The sequence below is a fragment of the Electrona antarctica genome, assembly GCF_951216825.1.
Source record: "Electrona antarctica genome assembly, chromosome: 9".
Classification (NCBI taxonomy): Eukaryota; Metazoa; Chordata; class Actinopteri; order Myctophiformes; family Myctophidae; genus Electrona; species Electrona antarctica.
In genome coordinates, this window is record NC_136790.1 from 18,824,260 (window position 1) to 18,849,695 (window position 25,436).

The 25,436-nt window shown below is 42.8% G+C and overlaps 1 protein-coding gene across 2 annotated transcripts in view; it reads left to right on the forward strand.

Annotated features, from left to right (window-relative positions):
• slc2a9l2 (solute carrier family 2 member 9, like 2) overlaps positions 1–25,436 on the forward strand; it is a 249,194-nt gene that overhangs the window by 44,420 nt on the left and 179,338 nt on the right. For both annotated transcript variants that reach the window (XM_079511357.1, XM_079511356.1), the window contains exons 5-6: positions 3,469–3,593; positions 13,815–13,960. In XM_079511357.1, the coding sequence (XP_079367483.1) occupies positions 3,469–3,593; positions 13,815–13,960 (271 nt within the window). The remainder of the gene's footprint in view (positions 1–3,468; positions 3,594–13,814; positions 13,961–25,436) is intronic.

Genomic DNA, 25,436 nt, shown 5'->3' on the forward strand with positions numbered 1-25,436 from the left:
GGTGACATGCAGTAAAGGCCGTTGGGATCGGGAGTCGAACCCGCGGCACACTGCCAGACTGGATTACCAGTCAAGGTGCCTGGACCGCTGAGCCACAGCCCAGGCTACTTTTGATGCTTTTGTGTGACATTCAAGTAGTGCGTGGAAAAAACTAACACAAAGTAAAAAAAAAAGATATGGAGATAAGAGGTTTCTGCCCTACAGCGATGAAATGCACAGAGGAGGAATTCTCAGCAGTCCTGCCTCAAAAACCCCATTTTCTTAAACAGCCTCTCTTGCATAAACAACATTGCATAATTCCGCCACAAGCCGGAATAGCCAAGGCCAGGCGTTTCCTAGAGGACAGATACCACTATGCATATTTTTACAACTGAAGGCCCGTCTTTTTGATTTGATTATGCATTTGATTATGCATCCATCAATTTCCCTCCGGTTATGAAACACTCAACAATCCGAACATCCATTTCCTCTGAAGGCTTCTCTTTGGGGAGCAGTTAGCTGCGATGATTGCCTTTTTGTGAATGAGAGGACTTTCTCCGCTGAGAAAGAGTATGAAAAATGACAGACCAAGTAGCCAAGTTATTTAATGCATAAACTGCAGTGATAATGTCTCAGTGCAGGGTTTTCCAGTCGCAAGGGCGCCAGTGACAAAATTATGATCGCTATATGCTGTATTGGCAGCCATTATCTCCAGCACGCTCCTATACAGCTCAGCTACATATATGTTCTACCCACATAATGGCATCTTTATGGATTGAAGGGCTCTTTCTCTACTTTTCCTTTGTACCACAGGAGCACTTGTGAAATGTAATTCACCATGTCAAAGAGAAATATCATTACTGTACTCCGTGTCCCTGTCTGAAGAGTTCCTTTGTGGGAATGTGACATTCCTGTGAACCCTCTTCTGTTCACACCTTTCTTTCCAGGTTGCTTTTGTCTGCATGAAAGGATAAAAGTCTGCACAAAGCTTTGCTTCTCAGTGTTTGGTTTAGTATAAAAACACTGACATTGACAGGTTCGTGACGTTTGGGATTCATCGGGGGATATTGTCAGTGACCTCCCTTATGGTATTATGGGTCACAGCAACACGTGACCACAGGGACAATAGGGCAGGTGTAAATTACACACCAATGAACAATGAACATTGAATAAATAATAATATTTATTTATTCATTCACAGAATGCTGTGCAAAGTAATTTACTCCTGCCCTATTGTCTCTGTGGTCACATGTTTCGACCCACTTTGTGAAATACTAGTACAGTACGTGTACATGTACTCAAGTACTGTACTTAAGTACAATGTTGACATCTTTTTTCTTGAGTATTTACAATGTTCAATACTTTTACTTCTACTCCACGTGTGTGTGTGTGCGTGTGCGTGTGCGTGTGCGTGTGTGTGCGTGCGTGCGTGCGTGCGTGCGTGCGTGCGTGCGTGCGTGCGTGCGGTGCGAGCAGCCTTCTAATCTAGATGCCTTGGGCTGGAATAATTCAGCAGGGTGTTCACAGTTAGATGTTGAAGTGGCCCTCAAGGCTGCGCCTCGGGACCTTATTCTGACCTGTCCTATCTCCTACATCCTAGCAACAAGTGCACAAGGGAGTACAATTCGGTTGGCCATGACGTGTGATTATCCCACCCCTCTCGCTGACGATATAAAGGGAGGGGGAAGGTCCATTTCTGGGGAACGTCCACCTCTGGGGTCACCAGAAATGGGCGTTGCACGGCATGAGGAATTTACTTCCCACTTCTTTAAACATATTTTTTACCTTCCCTCTCTCCTCTTCTCATTTCCTATACATGTTTCCTCAGTGGGAGGGACTAACATGCAAGGACAAGGATGCAAGTGTAGGAAATGAAGACTTAGGAAATTGCCACGCTAGGCCGCATCCCACGTACAGTACGCACCCTTCCCGTGCCCTTCCCGCGCCCTTCCCGATTTTTTCACAATCTTTTCACAGAACGGGACACAAAACGAACCAGCAATGATGATCCGTGCAGCGGAGGCGGGGCACGGGGGAGCACACGGGAACTGGCACGAGAATAACTGAGTCGCGGGCAGCGCATGGGAAATGGCACGGGAATAAGAGTCGCGTTTGGCGTGTTTGTGCTGCCTCTACTAACTGCCACCCTAGGCAATGACCTACTGTATGTGGCCTATATGGACGCACCGGTGCTGCGTGTCTTTAGGGCACTTGCCCTATACTTGATCATACTACAGTGTCACACAAAAGCAGCAGATAGATCTGCTACTTTTATTTGAATCCTCAAAAGTTACAGCATTGGATATAATGAGGTTTCCAACCCCGGCAGAGACAATATGCTGGTTCCGTTGTATGAACATGCTGTATAGTGTAGACGACTCTACCATACCGATGAATACAAAACTAGGCCACTCACCTTGGAAAATACAGGGGAAGCAATAACGAACCAAGAACACCATTCCCAAGTGGAATGACCAACATAATCAGTTTCTTTCATTCCCCACACATGGATGGGGAACCATCATACCTGCCAGCTTTTTTCAGGCGATGAATGCCATGATGGCAGCCTTGACACATTGGGATTTTATGCAAACCATCACTGCTCTTCCTGCCGGTTGCCGGCATATAAACAATTATTTCCAAAACAAATTGGTGTGCCAACTGTGTTTGGTGCAGTAGCGCCTGTGGAATTTAGACTCAAGAGGAATCACTTGGTGTTTGTCTCGTCAAATCGATAGAGTAAATGAGTTGAGCGACCTGGCAGCATTTGGCCCATGTTAATCGTGATAATGCTCAAAGATGTTAATCTCTCTCTGGGCTTTCATGGACGGTTGGATGAAAATGCACTGCATTTACTGTACACCTGGATTTATTTTATAAAGCACGATCGTCTAGCTATCTGATCATAGCGTGACACCTACACATGTGATATGTATTTTTTTGTTATTTATTATATGTTGATACATTTAATACATAGGACCACAATGGAAACAATAAGTCCCCTGGGACCCTTGTCGACTGTTATTATTGTACCTCGTGCTGTTACATTTCTGACTAATACAATCTGTGTCATTGGCTTCATAATCATTTGAATCACCTTAACCATATTTTATACTTTGGCTATTCGAAAATAGCATATATACTTTGTGCCGCGCTACAGGTTTGTATAGATCTGCTGTTTTTGAAAAAAATCGTGAACATTAATTTGGTGCAAATCTTTAAATATATATTTTTAAAGTGAAGATTTTGTAAACTCAACATTTTGCAAGCTCAAAGCATGCAGTGCGAAGGCACTGTAGAGCTGCTACTATTTATGTTTTTATGGGACGCTGTAGTAGAATCACGTGAGGCATTAAAAAACGCCAAAAGTTAAAATATGGAGATTTCTACCTGCAGGCTGTTGTTGACATTCTGCACCTCACCTCAGTTCATTATCCCTTGTTTTCCTCCCCCTCTCAAACTATTTCCTCCCTTCTGTCCTGGCTGTAGAAAGGGCACCTTGCTCCTGAACAATGGCTTTGCGCTGATAGCGGCCCTGCTGCTCAGCCTGGGGGAGACGGCGGGCTCCTTCGAGATGCTCATTGCCGGCCGTTTCATTATGGGGGTGGACTCTGGTAAGTGCTTCCTCATCAGGAGATAATGAGACACGCATGTGTTGTCGGCGTCACGGCGTTGTGAGCGCGTAACGCCCAGAGGGTAACATTTAATTGAATTGTGTGCCTAATAGAGCATATAATGTCAACAACACGTGAAAATGTTGTGTGCTCGATCCGTCTGTCCATTCTATTATTCCTCCGTCAGTATTATTTGTTTCACTTCTTATCTGGTCCACGCATGCAGATCGCTGCACAGTTAACTAACTCTGTCAACACGTTCATCAAAATACCATTAATCCTGCCGGTGTATGCCGACCTTTTTAAACTGACATTGATTAAAGTCAACATAACCGTGTATTGGCTCTCACTCATTTTTTTCCCTGGTCCTGCTGATAATCAATTCGCCCGCTGGCTCATAGTGATTCGTAAACGAGATGGTACTCGAGATCGACACATACCCAGTAATGAATGCATGATATACAGTGCAGTGCAGAGTGCAGACCAGGACAAACACTGGGACGACTGGGGACCCAATATTCATGCATCATGTCTTACCCCGAGTCTCTTACTTACGGTCAAAATTCCGAAACCTAGTTCTGCAGTCAACCAACAACACTTGTCGGATGTGCTACACCAGAACCAGGAAGTTACACAAATAAGCTGCATGCGGCATTTCTAGCGGCAGTGGCTCATGAGGGAGAGCATCCGTCTGGGACACAGAAGGTCCCTGGTTCGATCCCCATGCAGCTCCTCCTGGCTTAGTGTTTAAAGTGTCCTTGGCTTAAGGCCTATTCATAGTCTGGATTTTCGGTGGTGAGGTGACCACCGCTCCGGTGGTGAAATAACCGGAGCTGAAATAACGTTGAGCGGTGGTGAGTAAAAACGGAGAGAAGGGCTGGAGCGGTGGCGGTGGTTTGCTCTTCACCACGTCATGTTGTAGTTCGGTGGTCACCTAACCACCGAAAATCCAGACTATGTATGAGCCTTTAGTGTTTTAGTGTTCTTGGTGCAGCGGTCTTCACCGTTTTTCAGGCCAATTAAAGACCCTTTGGCTGCAGAGAGAGATGAAGCAGGGACCCCCACTATGTCTTGATTAAAATTGTGTTGCAGAGAGATTCAACTTTTTCATAGATTTCATAGTTTCATGTCAATTAATGTTTTTGTCTATTTTACCCACGCAAACTATTGTTTGTTGGATTCCTATTCATGTGTGTTTCAGACACTTAAAGGGCAGTATTATGCGTGTCTTAAGTACCAGGTCTTATGACTTAATTTAAGACCTGGAGGCGTGGTCAATGCTGTTTGGCCACTCAGAATAGCCAAATGGCATTGATCACACCTCCAGGTCTTAAGTTAAGTAATAAGACCTGGTACTTAAGACACACATAATACTACCCTTTGGCTCTGTACTTTCTTTCTACACCAAACCTCTTCGACAGATCTACAAGCTCACAGCGCCTCGCAGCGCGAGGCGTTGTGATCTTGTAGATCTGCTATTTTTGCATCCTCTCAGAACAGGGTTCCTATCATGCAAACATTTGTAGTAACTCTGAGGACTCACTAGCAAAGCGGCACACACTGTTTTGACACTGGTTGTCTACAGTAGATAACAAATGATCGTGTGCCTATTTAGCATCCGTTGGTCTTAAATAAAATGCAATCAGAGTGCACTGCTATCCTGCACACAGAGACTTGGACCAGCTCCGAGGTGGTCTTATCTTCTTAGTTCTTGCGCAGTGACAGCGCGGCTTACTATTTACAGCACAACTCTCAACGCATTAACAGGTCACCGTCTTCTGGGCTCCATCCTCCTGACACAAAGCCATCCATCACGTTGTAATAAGTGGTTTAAAAACAACCTACATCAGAGTGAACATGGCGTTCTTAACCCATTTAGGCCTGACGTCGAAATTTATAAAATGTCTTCTAAATCCTGACAGTTTTCTGTCAGGATTTGCGCCACATTTTCACGATTTTTTCAAAAATAGCAGACCTACAAGCTTGTAGCGCGCCACTCGGTGGCGCACTATGAGCTTGTAGATCTGCTATTTTTCAATAGCTAAATTATAACATAATGTTTAAAACACCAAAAGGGGTTCCAAGTTTATAATGTGAAGTTGACACAATTTTCAATTTAGGCATTTAGCAGACGCTCTTAATCCAGAGCGATTTACAGTAAGCAAGAACAAAAAACATGGTAATACATCAAAACATAATAAATATGTCATTATGAATCATACGTAAGCTTAAGAACCTAACAGTGGAATGAATATCTAACTAAGGAAACTATATGTGTCTACGTAAAGTGCTATTTAAGTTACATAAGTTGCGCCTGTAGGAGGTCGAGGCTAGGGCAAGTACTACGACAAGTTATATGACTATGGGCTAAGATGGAGTCTGAAGAGGTGCATTTTCAGACTGCGGGGGAAGATTGGGAGTGAATCTGCAGTTCTGATTGCAATGGGAAGTGCATTCCATAGTTTTGGGACGTGTGGAGCGTTGTCCCGGCGTTTTTAGCGAAGATACTTCCAGCTTCCCTGCTTCGGCTGATCTAAGCACTCGGGAGGGTTTGTAGCGTGCGATCAGATTAGCAAGATATGGCGGTGGCATACCTTTGGTTGCTTTGAATGACACAGCTGTCGGTTGGACATGACAAAATATAATAGTCCGGCAGTCGAGGTGGACGGGTGGGAAATTTGTTATAGTCTTTTTTATTGGCCTAAAATATTGTCTATATACATGTATACACTTGCTGACCGGCTGTTGATATTGGGCATTTCTTTTATAGGGTTCTTGTGAACCTATCATTAACAACCTATGGCAGGCAAAAATGTCAAATGTCAAACTTTCCTTTTGCTTTAAGTAGCATGTAACATGTCAAACTAGGGGGTTTTCATGATTCTGAATCCATTCCAAGCATTAGTTTTGCACAAAATACATTCCTTGGGCTAAAATGTGCTGACCTCATCACATTTGTCATGACGTCTATGGCCGTTTTTAGCCCAAGTAGTGTTTTTTGTGCAAAACTAATGCTTGGAATAGATTCCGAATCATGAAAAACCCCCTAGTTTGACATGTCACATGCTACTTAAAGCATAAGGAAAGTTTGACAATTTTGCCTGCCCAATACTAACAGCCGGTCAGCAAGTGGATTCATGAATGTATGTATATAGAAAATATTTTAGGCCAATAAAAAACACTACTGTATATACCAAATTTCCCACTTTAAACAAAAGAAGCCTGTCGGCTGCTGGACTCTAAGGCTACAGGAGGAAGACCTGCAGGCAGCACGACACCTGGTCCGTCCGTTTCAAAGTAAATCAGGGGTCTTACAACAGGGCGTCCGGGACCCCTAGGGGGTCCTCAGAGTTACTACAGAGTTACTACAGAGCCAATGGTCAAGTTTTGCTAAGTATTGAGGGTCCAAGTGGTTAAAACGATCAGTGTGTAAAATAAACAAAAACCTGAATTGACACAGCGCTCTGATGTTAGTGCTGTGTCGAAGCTATCTGAAATCTATGAAAAGGTTTAATCTACAACACAATTATTATGGGTTTAAGTGGTTAATGATCTGGGCCAGTTTATCAATATATTGCATTGGGTGAGAGTCTGGTTTCTTTGCACGTAGATGAAGCGGTGAGGGAGAGAAAAATAGATGCACTTTTAAGTTATTTCAATTGGTAGTAACCTACAGCACTTTATTACTGATGGAACGTCTTCAGATACCTCTATCCTGTACAAATGTTGTGAAGCCATTGCGTGTCTCTGCTCAATAAATAGTCATTATGAATCATACGCAAGCTTAAGAACCTAACAGTGGAATGAATATCTAACTAAGGAAACTATATGTGTCTACGTAAAGTGCTATTTAAGTTACATAAGTTGAGCCTATATGCATACGCCTGTGTCTCTGCTCAATGGACAACATAGAGCTCTGACACAAGGACGCACGGAAAGCACAGGCGGCAGAGTCTGTCATGCTTTATTTGGTGCATGCTTTAAATAAAGGACATAACTGAGGATGAGCGAGTGATTATCAAGTTGATATGTCTAGATATTATCACAGATGTGATTGCTGCTGGATGGTCCCAAACATTCACTTTTCCACTGTAGAAACACTGTTTGCGTCTCCTCCAATCCGTCATCGAAAGACCAACGTGCATATAGTTTAAGTGCAGCTTCTCTTAAAGGGATGGAATGGGAAGTAGACACACTGGTTTAAATAACGCAACACCCAAAACACACCCATGACTAATTCAGAGGTTTAGGCTACTACAACCCCTTAGCGCCACGCACCTGGCTTTGCACCCGGATACAGTGCCGTCTAACGAGCAAAATCGCCGTAGACACAACCCCCATGATGCAATTTGAGCCCTGCATTTTAGACCCAAGAGGGCCCGGAAACCTTTCTCATACAGAACAATGTTTGGTATACTGAAACTGACACTACAGCTTCACTAACAAGTGAAGAACACCCTGTGGTGGCAGACGAGAGCATGGATTAATTTTAATTAGTCTGAGAGCAGGACAGCGAAAAATAAATCTGTCACAATTTGACAAAGGGATGATTAATTTGCTACTATAAATGATTTGAAGGTGGGCAGAAGGAGTTTCTCCTCTCTGTGATGGACGGGGCAGATATACCAGCATGTACTAACGCTAAATCAGTCACTCTTGATTTGCTCAGCGGCACCATTGTGTCTGTTATGGTAATGGAGCATTATTGATCTGCCATTTATCCGGCTGTCACATACTAGATGGCCACCATAGAAAGGACGGAAAGGCCAGCACTATTGATTTTCGGTTTTCGATTGTTCAGCTAAGCAGAAAAAGTCAAAAATAGCACATGACATGTCATAGTCTATAGGTAGAGCGGACGTAGAACACGCACATCAACAGGCTGGGTGCTGGGCTAAAGAAACTTCAGTAGGTATTGGATGGAGCCCGCACACCATGGGTATAAAGGCTCATACATAGTCTGGATTTTCGGTGGTTAGGTGACCACCGAACTACAATATGACGTCACGAGCCGCGGTGAAGAGCAAACCACCGCCACCGCTCCAGCCCTTCTCTCTGTTTTTACTCACCACCGCTCAACGTTATTTCAGCTCCGGTGGTCAGCTCACCACCGGAGCGGTGGTCACCTCACCACCGAAAATCCAGACTATGAATAGGCCTTAAAGACGTTCTTTATTGAAAATTCTGACAACGTTTCGATCTATTTGATCTTCATCAGGTCATGTGAACATACACAAAAGTTTGTACTTTTATACTCAGGGAGTGCCCCCATTAACCAATCAGAACACCACATTTTGGTGCCCCTCCCATCACTACAGGTGTGACACGTCACCCCTGAGTGAGTGGGTGGGGACCCAGACATATTGATGTAAATATAACTGTTCAGACATTTTAGTGCACCAATTAAAACCAATTTAAAACCATTTTTAAAAACATACATGTATATTTATACTCATTTCACCAATACATCAAATAAAGATATCACAAGTCCTACTAGGTCTGTGGGCTTTTACATTTCCAATGTTTTTCCTTGTTGTGTGTGAAACAAGAAAATGATGAAGAACAATCATGATAGACAACCAAGGAAACTACGGCAAGAAACCAAACAAAAATATATATATAATAACACCGAATGATATACATGCAACAACATATGCACCAGGTTGGATTTGTTCAACGCAGGAGGCCACCTTTTAAAGCTTAGAAAAATATATTTTTTAGAAAAATATATTTTAGAACCATATTTTTTACTTTTTAAATTAAAAGTCAGTTGGAGAAGTAGAGCTTCACTCCAAGCAAACCAAAAAAAGGTTTCTACAGAAAGTGTCTAATTTCATCTTCCTGGTTTAAGCCCCTCGGCATCATGGTTTGAAGAGTATGAATGTAGTAACTTTCTCTTCTTAATAAAAGGTTATCAATGTTACCTCCCCTTCTTGGAGTTTTAACATGTTCTATACCAATGTATCTCAGGGAGGAGACACTATGTTGTGCTTCAGCAAAGTGTAAGGCCACTGGGCTGCGTTGATCCCTGGTGCGTATGTTGCTCCGGTGTTCCTCAATCCTGGTTTTTAGAGCTCTGGTGGTCTTTCCTACATAGGCGAGACCACAGGGACATGATATTAGATACACAACATTGTTTTGATTACAGGTAATGAGCCCTCTAATTTTTATTTTCTTCCCTGTGTGAGGATGGTTATAGGTGGTGCACTTAGTAGTGAAATTACACTGTGTGCAGGCTCCACATCTATAGTTCCCATCTGGGACATCTAGAAAAGTACCTTTTCTTAGATCTGATTTCACCAATACATCAATACATTCTCAAATTTGGAGGACGTTTGTATACCACCCTAGGGGAATCTTTAAACACATTACCTACTTGTGGGTCTGTACTTACTATATGCCAATGTTTTTTAATTATGCTCTCGAGTTCCTTACCCACAGGAGAGTACTGCAGGAAACAACATGTACTAGTGTCAGTTGGTTTTGCCTGTCTTTTTGTGAGACACTCTTCCTGCGTGATATCCATATACTTATCTCTGGCTGATTAGGTAGGCCTACCTATAGTCTATAGGTAGGCCTATTACTCTTCATACCTTTTGTTTAAAAGGCATATTTTACTGTCATATTTGCACCATGATGCATTCCATCATATAAATACAGTTGATTTGTTTCTTGTTATTATTTCCATGTTTGTGAATTTGAGGACTTTCCTTAGCGAGATGACTCTCCATTCCCTATCAAGTAGTATAACACAAGTTGTGTACGTGTTGATAAATACCAATTTCTCCATAGAAATAGACATACAGTACGGATTTAATGCATCATCTGTTTTGAGATCTGAGTACGCAAAATTGCCAACTAGGATGGCTTCGGTTTTGGAGCTGTTTATCAAAGTTTCTTAACATTTTCAAATCACATTTGGGTCAAATACAAAACAACAAAATTAGTATTTTACCCCTCCCAACCCCCAGAGTTACCGCTCCAAAAAAGCCTTTTGATAATAAATGATTAACTAATTTCGCTGGGGACCCCCTGGAACCCCCTGAAAGACCCCTGGGGGTCCCCAGACCTCACTTTGAGAACCGCTGACTTAAATAACAATCTACCACCTCATGCCTTTACCTTATACGCATAAGGCACAGCCGGGGGCCTCGTAGGGTTCGCCTCGGGCTTCCAAATGAATTAATCTGCCACTGTTATAATTAGAATTTTAATAACTTCCTGTAAACGCAAACGTACTGCGTGATGACACTCTTATGAATACAAATTTATATTGATTTTAATCACCTCCGCTCACACCAGAGTTGTATTACAGTAGGGAGACACTCTTGGGCTGCTATGTTATTATTTATCCAACTCAAGATGACGGTCAGACGCTGCATTACTCATTTTAAACGTCTAATCGGCACGCTAAAATATTATATCTGAAAATATTATAGGTTAGAAATAAGCTGCATAGTAACAAACATGCTCTCTCTCTCTCTCTCTCCCTTGCGGACAGGGTAAACAAACACCCTCTGCTGCACACAGCAGGCATAGTGAGTGAGATTCCAGCTTTCTGTAGCCTGGGACGGGATGGGACCTTCTTATTGGTTGAGACCCAGGTTGAGATCAGAGTAATCTAGTAAGAGAGTAATGACACTCCCGTTGACTCTCAGTGTAACAATGGAATGCGGAAGTGCTCATTCTATCTCAATGGAATAGTTCCAGCCATAGGAGCAATGTTTGGAACTATCGCCCATAGGTACCCGTTTTGCGGCGAGATCAAAGCGTGTCACCACTCTCTTACTAGATTACTCTGGTTGAGATGACGTTTCAGACTGAAACTTCAAATGTAAAATAGCCATTTCACCACAACTTTAAAATCCGAACATCTAAAACAAGTTGCAAGCATGATTTCCATCCACCAGCTGTTTAAAAACCTGGAAGAACTGGGCTGTGGCTCAGCGGTCCAGGCACCTTGGCCCGTAGTCCGAGTCTGGCAGTGTGCCGCGGGTTCGACTCCCGATCCTGACGGCCTTTACTGCATGTCACTCCCCCATCTCTCTCCCCATTTCCTGTCAGCCTACTGTCTGTCCCTCCATAAAAAAAAATAAAGGCCAAAAAAAAAAACCCATTAAATTATTATTATTTTTTAAACCCGGAAGAGACGCCTGCTCTAGGCATTTCTTGACGCGACAGTGTAGTTGTACCCACAGTGTGCAACAAGATTAGTCCCTTCTCCTCAGTGGCATCATCATCATTCAATCATTCCACAAACATTCAGATCAATGGGCTATGTATTGTGCACACAGGCCATTTTGGAATGAATTTGAGCCTTTATTAGTATCAGTGGTAACACCTGTGAAGGAAGTAGCTAGGGAAGCAGCCCGGAAGTAGGAAGAGTTATTCTTTGTGCTGTTGTGATTGAATGGTAAGTTTTATTAGTGACCGCAAAATTGAGGACAACAGCATAGAGGGAGAGGCGAAATTTAGGACGGCAGAAGAAAAGGAGGGATAGTGTGATGTGATTTGCTGGAAGGTCTGCCATTCTACGCTCTGATTGGTTCTAACTAATACTTTTAATAGTGAAGGCAAAATTACCATATATGATGCCGACATTGGTGCCGTGATTAGCCGTTGTGATTGGCTGGAAGGTGTGCCATTCTGTGCTGCGATTGGCTGGTACAGGTACCTAAACAGGTATGGATAATAATAATTCTAGTTTATATTAATTATTTTAAGCCTGGAACAACAAGCCACCCAGGAGGATCCTGGTGAATCATTTCCATAAAACATGATTCTGTATAAAGAAAATGTTTGAATATTTAATTAAATCTTAATTATACCATTGAATTTAATAACACAGAATCAAATGTTTTATGGTCATGATTCACCAGGCTGGTTCCAGGCTTAACATAATTTATATTTTTTGGAAATGACTACCGTTAGGAGTCCTCAACTCCTACATTCCAAGTCCTTATCAGGGTGTGGGCCCACCCAGTTCAAATATAATAAGATCTTGGGGGGGTCACAGCTTGAAAAGGTTGAGAACCACTGCCAATAGAGCATAGCAGTGGTGGTCATTTTGTCGTTCTACAGGGCAGGCAGAAAGCCCATTCATTTTTTACTAGTATAGTATGTCGGTCGTTTGACTTTTCATGCAGTAAAGGTATGCTTCAAATCACGTAGGGATCGACCCCCGTGGTGGTCGATCTATAGACCAATTTTGTCAAACATTGGGACTGGGTGCACGGGTGACTGTTTCAAATGTAATCAATTCCCAACAGATCTCCAAACCTGTTGTTTTGGGGAGCGCTGGTTTCAGTCCATTCAACCTCCTCTTGTGAGTTGGCTAGTGAGGTGCACCCTAGGAGACATTTATACTTCAAAGCCCAACAGTATTGCGCACAGAGAACAGCTGATATACAAGCTCACATCGCATCACAGATGCGACTGTTGTGAGCGTAGAGGTCTGCGTGCGCGACACCATCGCGGGACGAAGCATAAATTATACTTGATGGGCTGCAGGTGCGCGTGCAGCCGTGCACAAATAGGCTCTGCTGCCGTGTTCATGAGCGCACCTCCCGTTCTTATGACAGCGACTGGAGGTGTGGTTTGGAGGTGTGTGTTTTGAATTGCTATTATTGTTCAAACACAACAGAAACCAAGGATTATATATTTCAAGGGCGAGAGATCACAATAAAAATCCTAATCATTCTTCCTCCACACTGGGAGAAAAACAGCATCTGAAAGTTTGATGGGGCATTTTTTACATGTGAGTGCAGTTAGAACTTTTCCATTGCATCTTATGAGAGGTGGTGTTCTTCTGCTGCCTTTATGCACGCGCATGCTGTTTCTTTATCATTGTGACGTCGTCTGTTAAGGTGTCTATAGGAGGAAGCACCAGCAGGCTGTCCAACAGTTTATCTATATTGCACTTTGAATGCATCAGCACTTTCTCCTGCTAATGTTGTCTACTCTCCTTACTTTTTAATGTTTTTAAGGCTTTGCCTCTTTTTAATGTGTCTATTGTTTTTAAATGTGAAGCATCATTGTGGAGAACGGTATTTTGCTCCCCTGTATGCCCAGTGTATATTGTGGAAGTGACAATAAAATCTGATTGGTTGATTGATTGATTGATTGATTGGTCCCGATAAGTAAGTAAGTAAGTAAGTAAGTAAGTAAGTAAGTACAATGGCTTAACGTTCAGTTTCTTTGTGTTGATGTGTTGTCCCGCAGGTATAGCTCTCAGCGCCCTGCCCATGTACCTGGGAGAGATCTCCCCCCGACACATCAGGGGCTCCATCGGCCAGTTCAACTCCATCCTCATCTGCTTGGGGGTGTTCACTGGACAGGTGCTGGGGCTGCCCGAGCTGTTCGGACAGGTCAGTCTGCTTGGGGGTGTTCACTGGACAGGTGCTGGGGCTGCCCGAGCTGTTCGGACAGGTCAGTCTGCTTGGGGGTGTTCACTGGACAGGTGCTGGGGCTGCCCGAGCTGTTCGGACAGGTCGGTCTTTCACACATTTAGAGATGATGATGATGCACGATATTGAAATTATGACCGATATCGACTGTCCGATTATTTGCAGGGTCATAATATCGTCCGATACGATACGATACGATACATTACATTATTATATTATATTTATATTGAAGTGATTGCTGAATTTCTTTATTTTAGTTTTGCTGGTGAAAGTAGATGGTAGGCCCCCATCCCCACTAACAGGTGATGCTCTTAAAGAGACTGAGCTCTGCGAGTACAAAGCCATTATTGACGGTCACATTATGATTGATTGTGTCATCAATATTGGTGAAAATACTTATTTTGAGTCTGATTTGATACAGATACGGCATTTGTATATGGCATTTCTATAGTGATCTTTTACTTCAGAACATATGAATCAGGTTGATATAGTTCAGAGGCATAATTTCAGGGGGAAAAACACACGCATACTGTAAGCCTTGCCGAGCCATCTCCTGTTTCAGGGTGAGGCAGCTTGATGTACACCCCCTGGAGCTTGATGTACACCCCCTGGACATGATGTACACCCCCTGGACATGACGCTAGTATGGTGCAGGGCCTTGATGTACACCCCCTGGACATGACGCTAGTATGGTGCAGGGCCTTGATGTACACCCCCTGGACATGACGCTAGTATGGTGCAGGGCCTTGATGTACACCCCCTGGTGCAGGGCCTTACCCCCAATCAATCCCTTAGGTTTACAGTAGCCTATCAATGCTTGTAAGCCCCGCAACATGATGTGGGCATGTTAATTATTTTTAAGCGAACTTCAAGTACTCATTTTAGCACCCGAATGCACACAAACATAATGTAAAAGACTATGGCCAATGCAAACAAACAGTAGTGCCTCGTCCTCTTTTGCATCTGTTGTTGTTGCATATTGGATATGGAACATATAATTTTGTGAAGCAATAGTTTAACTCAGGGGTTCTCAACCCGTGGGTCGCGACCCCTCGGGGGGTCGCCAAATTATTTTAGGGGGTCCCCAAAAAGATTTAAAAAAAACAAAAAAAAAAACACGATTTTTCAAAAATAGCAGACCTACAAGCTGGCGCGCTATGAGCTTGTAGATCTGCTATTTTTCAATAGCTAAATTATAACAATGCTTAAAACACCAAAAGGGGTTCCCGCCCAAAATGGTTTAAGGTTATTGTAGCAGTCAATTTCGGGAGTCGGGAGGGGGCGGGGGGGTCCCGAGACATTGCCAAAGCATTTCCGGGGGTCCCCGGCCAAAAACGTTGAGAACCCCTGGTTTAACTGCTACTTATACAAATCAAATAGTGAGTTATCAACATAACTGACTATGGTCACCATGGCCAACATGAAATCACGCAGACGCCCAATTTAATATTTTGACGGCAAACTAAAAATGAATGAATAAATGGATCAATCACATGCATGTGCACTTTGCTCCAGGTACCGTTTACAAAGTTAGGCGCCCCCATCCTGAGAACAAACCGTATACACTCATAGCAATGAGCAGAATATATATAAGAGCTATTTCGTATTAAACAAAAGTAAAGAATATCCCTCACCCTACCTAAAGACTTGCATAACGATTTGTATCTTGAACTTCTAGCCGAGAAGAAAGAAAGAGCCCTGGTTGGTGCTTTGACTCTCAGTGATCTCACTTAATTCCCACTGGCTCTCTTTCCCATCATCACCAACCTCTGCGCCGTTACCTTCCACTTGAGTAATAACCTCACGTTTCCACCTAATGTACGACGTGATAGGTCTAATCCCACATTTCAAGCGGCCATCAAGTTGAAATGAGTTCGCCTTTACCCTCTGGGAAACTTAAGTTTAATAGACACACTTTCTTCCCATGGCTGTACTGTATCATGTGCAATGAACACACGGATGCATCGTCCACGGCTGTCGCGTTGTCCCTACAGGCGATCCATTTCTCTCTCATCTCTTCCACAATTACTCATAAACGCCACATTTTCCCTATTTATCAAGTCTAGGGCTCTAAGCAGATAGAGGATACTGGCTGGCTCCCTCCAGGCACAGATTCTTGGTTTGGAAAGAGAAGAGTGATTTGACATCAATTGCAACTGCTACTACTACTACTGCTGTGTAGCTCATCATCAGGTTCACATTCAACGTTGGAAAAAATAATAAAAACTTGGATGTGATGGACAAAGTGTACTCGATTAAAGTACAAATTACAAAGTGCATATAGGTACAAATTATGAAGTACATTTTCCTTTTAATATCAATGCATTGCTGTATTGGAATTTAGAACATATCCAAAAACATATTTAAAAATAAATCAGAAATATTCCGAAAATAGAGTGTGGCACTTTAAGGTTGTACATCAGCTATTTTCAGTATTTTTTAAAATTGGGTTCAAGTGGTTAATTCCTAATAGTTTTCTAATATTGTTTCACTGTGGGGTTTTTTGTGCAAAACTACTGCTTTAGTCTTTTCTCAAGGCCCAAGTGGGCCGAGTGGCATAAAACTATGCTTAAACCTAACCTTAAAATAAACGTTGCGATGAGAAGGATTCGATCTGGGATTGAAAGGCTAATGCTTAACAATGACACCACAGTACCATCTGGTCTGGGGTTTGGGGCGTTATTTTATGCGGTCCGCTCATGTGAGAGGCAGTTCTTCGTGCGTCACAGATGGGGGCGTCGTCAATTGTGTGTCATTTCGGTGAGGAAAAGGTGTCTTACAGTCTGGCGGGGACGCGCTCAGTCTTCTCCTTGACTGGCAGTTCTGCATCGGTGCCTTGGCAAATGTCATGTCAGGATGAAATTCATTGTCTCCCCTATACATAATAGTACAGTCAAACCCTAGCAGGGACCCCCCCCTGAGTCTACACGTTTATGGAAGGATGATTATTATTGCTTAAACATGTAAATTTATAATTGTGTGTTACATAATAGGAATTTAACATTTTGGTCATCAAACTGAACAGAGCTGCCTTAATTAAGTTTTGACCTTAAACGTCTTGACCTGAGTACAATATTTAGTATTTAGTTTAATATGTAGCGGAGTGAAACTCAACCAAAAATAAACAGCACAAAAAGTTTGGAAGTTTGGGTTTGGTAGTAGCTTATCTCTCTGTAACAATGCTTCTTGGTGATAACTCTTATACTTTTGGAATAATTTTTCTTTTAAATGGTGGGATGATAGGTCGTGCCCATAAAAAATGTAAGAAACCTTCCCTGCCAAAGCCTCTCAGCTTTTCTTATTAAAATATATTCACGCACGCACGCACGCACACACGCACGCACGCACGCACGCACGCACGCACGCACGCACGTGCGCGCGCACACACACACACACACGCACACGCACACAAATAAATATTCACAAAATGTGAAAAAGGAGAGATTAACTTCTGTGGCCTACTGGCAGTGTGCATGAGAGATTTGGCACTGTTGGGTGTATAGTAGTGCAGGGGTATTCACTGTTGGGTGTATAGTAGTGCAGGGGTATTCACTGTTGGGTGTATAGTAGTGCAGGGGTATTCACTGTTGGGTGTATAGTAGTGCAGGGGTATTCACTGTTGGGTGTATAGTAGTGCAGGGGTATTCACTGTTGGGTGTATAGTAGTGCAGGGGTATTCACTGTTGGGTGTATAGTAGTGCAGGGGTATTCACTGTTGGGTGTATAGTAGTGCAGGGGTATTCACTGTTGGGTGTATAGTAGTGCAGGGGTATTCACTGTTGGGTGTATAGTAGTGCAGGGGTATTCACTGTTGGGTGTATAGTAGTGCAGGGGTATTCACTGTTGGGTGTATAGTAGTGCAGGGGTATTCACTGTTGGGTGTATAGTAGTGCAGGGGTATTCAACTAGATTAGGCACTGTTGGGTGTATAGTAGTGCAGGGGTATTCAACTAGATTAGGCACTGTTGGGTGTATAGTAGTGCAGGGGTATTCAACTAGATTAGGCAAGGATCCACTGTTGGGTGTATAGTAGTGCAGGGGTATTCAACTAGATTAGGCACTGTTGGGTGTATAGTAGTGCAGGGGTATTCAACTAGATTAGGCACTGTTGGGTGTATAGTAGTGCAGGGGTATTCAACTAGATTAGGCACTGTTGGGTGTATAGTAGTGCAGGGGTATTCAACTAGATTAGGCACTGTTGGGTGTATAGTAGTGCAGGGGTATTCAACTAGATTAGGCACTGTTGGGTGTATAGTAGTGCAGGGGTATTCAACTAGATAAGGCAAGGATCCACAATTACATTTGCGGCCCCAAGACAACAAAAAGGGTAACGATTTACCATTTTCTTCAGAAACAAAAGTTGCATTGTATACATTTTAAGTGGCACATCAACCTAAAAGAGCACAACGTGAGTTGTGAGTGCAGTTCGTCCATTACATGCCAACTCCCTCCATTTGTAGCTATAGCGCACCGAAGTCCTGACGTCACTGTCAGTAGAGGGCGTCAGTCCACAGGTTCATGTACTTTTTATTTGCATTGTAATCTCCATAGGGGGATTTCAGATCGCCTCATATAAGAACCGATCACCCCGGCCTTTTCACTCATATGGATATGAAGCATCGACTGAAGGTGGAAATGTACAAATATACCCAAAGAGTAACAAAATAAGCGTTAGAAACGAGTCAAACAACCCAGAGACTACATTTCCGGGTAGGCGGGTGGCTGCATCTGCCCGTCGCACAACATAAACTGAATGTCAATTACGTTTATTTTTATTTTATTGATATTTAATGTTTCGTGGTTAGTACGAGTCGAGTCACCACCAGCTGCGCTTACGTCAGCGAGGAATCTCAGGAACGCAATGTGTTGACAGCTGGGCGTGACGTATATTAGCAGCGACATTGCCTTCATATGTAGTTTCAAGGCTTTTGCGGCCACATTAATTCCATTTTCTCCAGAAACTGGCTGTATCAAATATGAATGGACATCATTAACGATGATGAAAGGCCGGGGTGAAAGGCCGGGGTGCTCGGTTTATTTTTCAAACACAGTTCTTATATGAAGCGACCTAAAATCGCCCTATGGAGATTTCAATGCAAATAAAAAAATCACACCTGTGTGAACTGAGTGGTGCAACTGTTCACACACTACGTCACACACTAACCATAGCAACCATGCTCACCTGTACGTGGCCCCACGTACAGGTACACACATACATAGACACATAGACACATAGATACAGACAAAGCTGGTTGTTGGAGTGGTTTGCACCACTCAAAAAATACATGAACCTGTGTGTTGGTGCCCTCTACTGAAAGTGACGTCAGACTTCGGTGCTCTATACCTATCTCTTAGTTTTGAATGGATTTTTTTCATCACACCAAAAACTCCATCTCATCCATTAGCTTTTACAGCATTGGCTGCCCCCTAATACTCCTCTCACGAAGATCCTTCCGTGCCATGGACACATTGGAATACCTACAGTACCTCCTCTTTTCTCAAAATGAAATTCAAAGCCTTTGAGGTATAAAGGTCTGGCACAGCAGAGCTGATCCTCTCAAACATCAAAAATAACAGTTAGTGATGGTGTGACATAATTAAGTGTTATAGTGTTCTATGGTTAATTAAATGGTTGCTAATCTGCGGAGCCTGAGGCCAAGATCAAATATAGTATTCTCACACTTCTATTTACATTTTATTAACCCATTTTGGACTGATGTCGATTAAAAAAAGGCTTCTAAATCCTAATAGTTTTCTGAAAAACCCATGTTTCTATGTCAGTTGTGCTCAACCTTTTTCATGTCAAGGACCCCCAGAATTATCTGTATTGGGCCACGGACCCCCATCGCAAAATATGTTGTTCCAGGAACCCCCCAGAAGAAAATATTTTAGTTAAAAATGTTCGCTCTGAAATATATACTCAAAGATTTGCACCACATTTTCACGACTTTTCAGAAATAGCAGACTGCTATATTTTTCAATAGCTAAAGTATAACATAATGCTTAAAACACCAACAGGGGTTCCCGCCCAAAATGGGTTAAATAAAATGTTCTCAAACTCTTATTGGTCACAATCTATTTGTGAATTATCTGACTGAAATGGGCATATAATCTGGGAGTGGCTCAGGAGGTAGATCAGCCGTCTGGGAGAACCGGAAGATCTATGGTTCCTCCTGGTTTCATGTTGACATGTGTCTCTGAGCAAGTCAGAAACGGAGCCCCTAATTGCTGCCTGGGAGCCCCCAGGTGGCTGCCCACTGCTCCTAATAGCACTGGTGGAAACTAACTACTACTCATTACTCAAGTACTCTACTGTACTTGAGTACAATCTCGAGGTACATGAAATTCACTATACTTGAGTGTTAAAATGTTTTGATACTTAAACATTCTACTCCACTACATCTCAGAGGCAAAGGTACTTTTTATTCCAACCAGAATTATTTGACAGCTATGTTAATGTTATGTTAATGACAGCTATGTCAATCAAATGTGATCAATTTGATTGGAGGATAAACCCCTTTCGAGGGGGTCCTCAGACAGACCAGTTACTCTGTGAATTTAGATCATTAATACAGAACATGCCCTACAGTACTTGATTTTACTAAAATCATCAAAAATAGCAGACCTGCAAGCAAGCATGTTTTGAGCTTGTAGATCTGCTATTTCTTTTGTTATTTTAATCCTGAAAAGTTAGTTTTGGACATATCAGGTTTCCACCCGACAGATGATATTGTCATGCCAAAACATGTACTTTTTAATATTGCTTTTGTATTTCTATATTGTGGTATTTCTACTTTTACCTGAGTAAAAAAAAAAATTAGTACCAAAACCACCTAATGGTTAGGATGTGTCATATGCAGAGACATCATTTCTCTACCAATAAAGTTTCATTATTATTAATTGGATTCATTAAAATTAAGCACACCCTTGACACAGTTTCAAGCTTTTATAACGAGCAGTAAAAAATTCCAAGTGTCAAATCCAACCTGAAAGTGGAGCAATAATAAAATGTCCTTTCCCCTTCATTAACTGAGAACAGAAATAAGAAGAATGTCCTCTCCTTCTGTGCTCTCTTTCTCACTTTATTGGATTGGCATTGAAGGTTATGTTCCCATCTGGCACTAGATCCATTTGATGGATATAGTGGAAAAGTGCTATTCTTGGTACAGTTCATCTTGGGACGTCACAGGGGAAATGCTATACTACATTGTGACTCCATTGGATGTTATTTCAACGTGTGGTTTGACTAGAAAATGACACACACACACACACACACACACACACACACACACACACACACACACACACACACACACACACACACACACACACACACACACACACACACACATTTGTGTGTTGTCACTGCTGTTGTATCCTACCGACAGTGAGGAGCCCCCACCAGGAGGACTTAGAGCCTTCGTCCTACTCCTTCCACCCTGACAGGTGCCGGTCCCAGCCCGTAGGAATACGTGCAATGACTATTATCACCCAGCTCCCTGCCCGGCTTATGCACCGTGGTGGATTCAGGCACTGGGCAGGCACTTTACCATCGCAATATCTAAACGCGTGAACCTTTTTACAATAACGTTATTTTTCAGAAAGGAAGCCAATGAGGGTTAAAATGGGTCTTAATGCTTCCAACGTGAGTAGAATTATTAATGTTCTGTAAAAGTGTCCATGACACAGAAAATATATGATGTGGACAATTAAATAAAATGGCGATAGTATTCATCTGGTTAGGATGGCATCTGGTTAGGATGCCTCTCAGGCATTCAGACACACGTCCCACTGGGAGGAGACCCCGGTGCAGACCAAGGCGCAGTTGGAGGAAATACATCGACTCACTGGCCTTGGAACGTCTCGGAATCCCCCAGGAGGAAGTCACTAATGTTGCTCTGGAGAGGGAGGTCTGGAGCACTCTGGTGGAGCTGTTGCCACCGCGACCCGACTACGGATAAGCGGTTGAAGATGGATGGATGGATGGATGGCGATAGTATTCATTGTGGGGCAGACATCCTGTCACAGCCAGATTTGGGAGACCAGTAGCTTTGTTACAATTTACAATTTACAATTTAGGCATTTAGCAGACGCTCTTAATCCAGAGCGACTTACATTAGGCAAGAACAAAAGTATGGGAATACATCACATATATAAAATGCATTTATCAAGAAACATGCGTAAGCTAAGAACGTAATTAGAACATATCTATATAATGACACTATACATATTAACTATACATATATACTATACTATGCTATACATATGTACTATGATGTGCTATGACTACATACAATGCAATTATTGTGCTGTCTACATGACATGCTATAAGTCTGTTTAAAATGCTATCTAAGTCTAAAAAGTGCTATGTTGTTGTTGCAAGGAAAGCGGTACAATGAGACCTTAGTGTTGTTCTAGTCTCAGATAGGTTCAAACACCGCTCCGACTGAGGGACACAGACTAGTATAACTCTATAGGGACACAAAAGCGTCACAAACAGTAGGACCCGGAAGTATCTCTGGAGGGGGCGCTTACGTCACGGCTAAAATACTGAAAGTGCTAATGAAAACCATTAACTTATAGACATCTCAATAAGAACACACGTACTGCTTGGACTGTTTGTTGGACTATGGTGCAGTAACTAACAAGTAGAAGAAGAAAAATACAACCTATTATATTTCACTATTCATTAATTTTGTAATTTATCAGAAAGTCGGGCTTCTTTAAATCCAGATTCATCAGCCCCTAGATCAATGTGTACTTTGGTCAGTGAAAGCAGAAATCAATATACGTATATTGTTGGTGGTGTCAATTGGCCTCTTGACCTCCAAATCCCTTGGCTTCGCTGTATTCCTCTGTGACATTTCCAGAGGATTTGGGACAACACCGAGTAGACGCGTATCTGTTTGTACTTATTTCTTTCCTATCCTCCACTCTGCGGTGACATTTATATAGGCGGAGGGGCCAGGGGCCTGGGAATCCATCATATTGTCGCTGTCGGGCAGAAACCTCTTATCTCCGTATTGTAACGTTTCGTTTTCTCTTGCTGTCTCGCTGCCTTTGAATTTGAATCCTGTAAAGTAACAGTTTTGACATATGATGTTTCCACCCAACATCGACCAGCTTCATGAATATCCTATGGGACAGCATGTGTGTTCACGCAGCGGCTATTCATTCACACAACCTGTTTGCCGTCCTTTTGGCCGGCCTATTTGTTAGCCATGTTTCGACACGGAGATTGAGGAGCGTGGACCATTTCTCACTTGCTGACCTTAACGATGCGAGATGAGACTCATAATTGTTCCATGTCCTTCGGGGCTTCTGGTGATGATGGCAAACTGATCGACAAGCATTGTCAGCTGCTATCGGGTGCAGAATGATAATGAGCCTTCGACACAATCGGTCAATTTGTTATCTTTTAATGACAATCGCTCTTAACATCCATATGCCTGTCATCCCTCCATGACCTCCAGCCCAGCAGTAGCTCACATCACATGTTTAATGTGGCTTTCCCGCATGAACTGTTGCCATAGCCCATTAAGACTTGAGGCTGATTCTAAAACTTTGAAAAAAATTAAAATCTTCTAAATCCTGACAGTTCTCTGATGTTGCTTGATCAGTGTTGCTCGAACCTTTTGGCTGCCGACCCCCATCTCAACATATTTTGTTGAGTTTAAAAGGTTTGTTTTATATATTATATATATTGCACACATTTTCTGATGCTAAGTGACACGCCATGAGCGGTGCCAATTGGAGCTTCTACAGCGGTGCCCATTGGGCACTGGCCTACTTGGAACGATGCAAGTTGGAAATGCATGCCCCACCCAGATATTATGTCTGTGTCCCTTTTATGCCCATATATGGAGTCTATGCAGACGTCAGAATGATGTTAGAACAGGCCAGCTCCATGGACACTGAGCAGGGGCCCTGTCCAGAGCCCGGCAGATGCCTTTTGTGGCGGTTCTGGACATTCGTGGGTCTGACCGACTCAACACCGGGCACTGCACTCCCTGTGGGGGTGTGGAACACGTGTGTTGTATTTGAAGTCGGTGGGGCGAACGGTTCTCGAGTTACGTGGATTACAGACGTACACTCACACAGACTTGGTGCATTTATAGTTAGATAGCCTCGGAAACCCAGACGTTTTTATTTCCAGGGAGAAAAAAAAAGTCGACTTCAATTCGGCATATAGTAGCACAAACGTCGTTCACTCTCTGCTGATTTCTGATCGCCTGCACCTTTGTTAAATTGACGCATACACATACACCCACACACACTCGCTCTAATTAATTAGTCTCATGTCCAGCAGCTGCGCCTATAGTTTCTCCCGGCGGATCCTGCCGGGAGCTGCCTATGCCATAAAAAGCATAGGTGAGTTCCAGTCTAATAGTTAGATGACACACACACTTGTGTATACTGTAGCTAATATCTAAAATGACACGGATGCTTTCCTGGTTTTTATAGGTTAATGTGATAATAATATATCCGCATTCAGTCCCTGCCACTCACTGCCCACTATGGCTTCCTGTAATGCGTAGAGCGTGAATAGATGGAAATTGATGGGATGTCAGCGACGTGACATCTGGTGACGATCACTCAAGGACAGATGCGATCGTCTGCTCACTGAGAAATCCATGGTATCTGGATTGAGTGTTTGTGTGTTTATTTATTTAGAATGAGCATGATCCTTCCGAATGACCTTGAATGTGTTGCAATTTGACTTGCTCCAGCGGGCCCTATAAGCCCACAGCTGCAAGATGCATACGCCCCCGGGCCCGGCCAGCTATAATACAAGTCGACCGATCCGTTGTCTGTGGCAAAGCGCATGGCTCTGGCTGTTATGTGTAAATCTTCTTAGATTGGATTAGATAGAGGGTTATTGATCCTGCAGGGGGATTATTCAGTCGCCAGAGGCGCTATAAAACAGTAAATACAGAATACAGATACTGGACTACGGAGAGTAGTCCAGTGTAAGAAGATAGTGACAAAAAAAAACTGTCAAAATGAATGCCCTACTTGTTCACACATTACCGTGTCACACAGAAGCCTCAAAAGTAGCAGATCTACAAGCTGAAAAAGTGAGGAGAAGCTATTTTTGCAGCAATCTTTTTTTTAAATCCTGAAACGTAACAGTTGGACATAATAATAATAATAATAATGATGTTTCCACCCGAACAGATGTTTTACTTTATTTTAGATGATGTACTCTTGTTAAGGAAATTATGAGGACCCATCATAGGCAATCAGCAGAGGCGAAGGCACGACACAAGGAGTCCGGCATATCGTCATCTTTCTTTATTGATCATCTCAGTACAGCAGAATCGTAGCATGGTTGCTCATCGTCGTACAGTCAAGAGTGAAGCATCACCCCGTTCCTCCCCAAGTTGTCCCTTTCCCTCCCCTTTATTTCCCAACCACACACCCCCAAATTGACAGT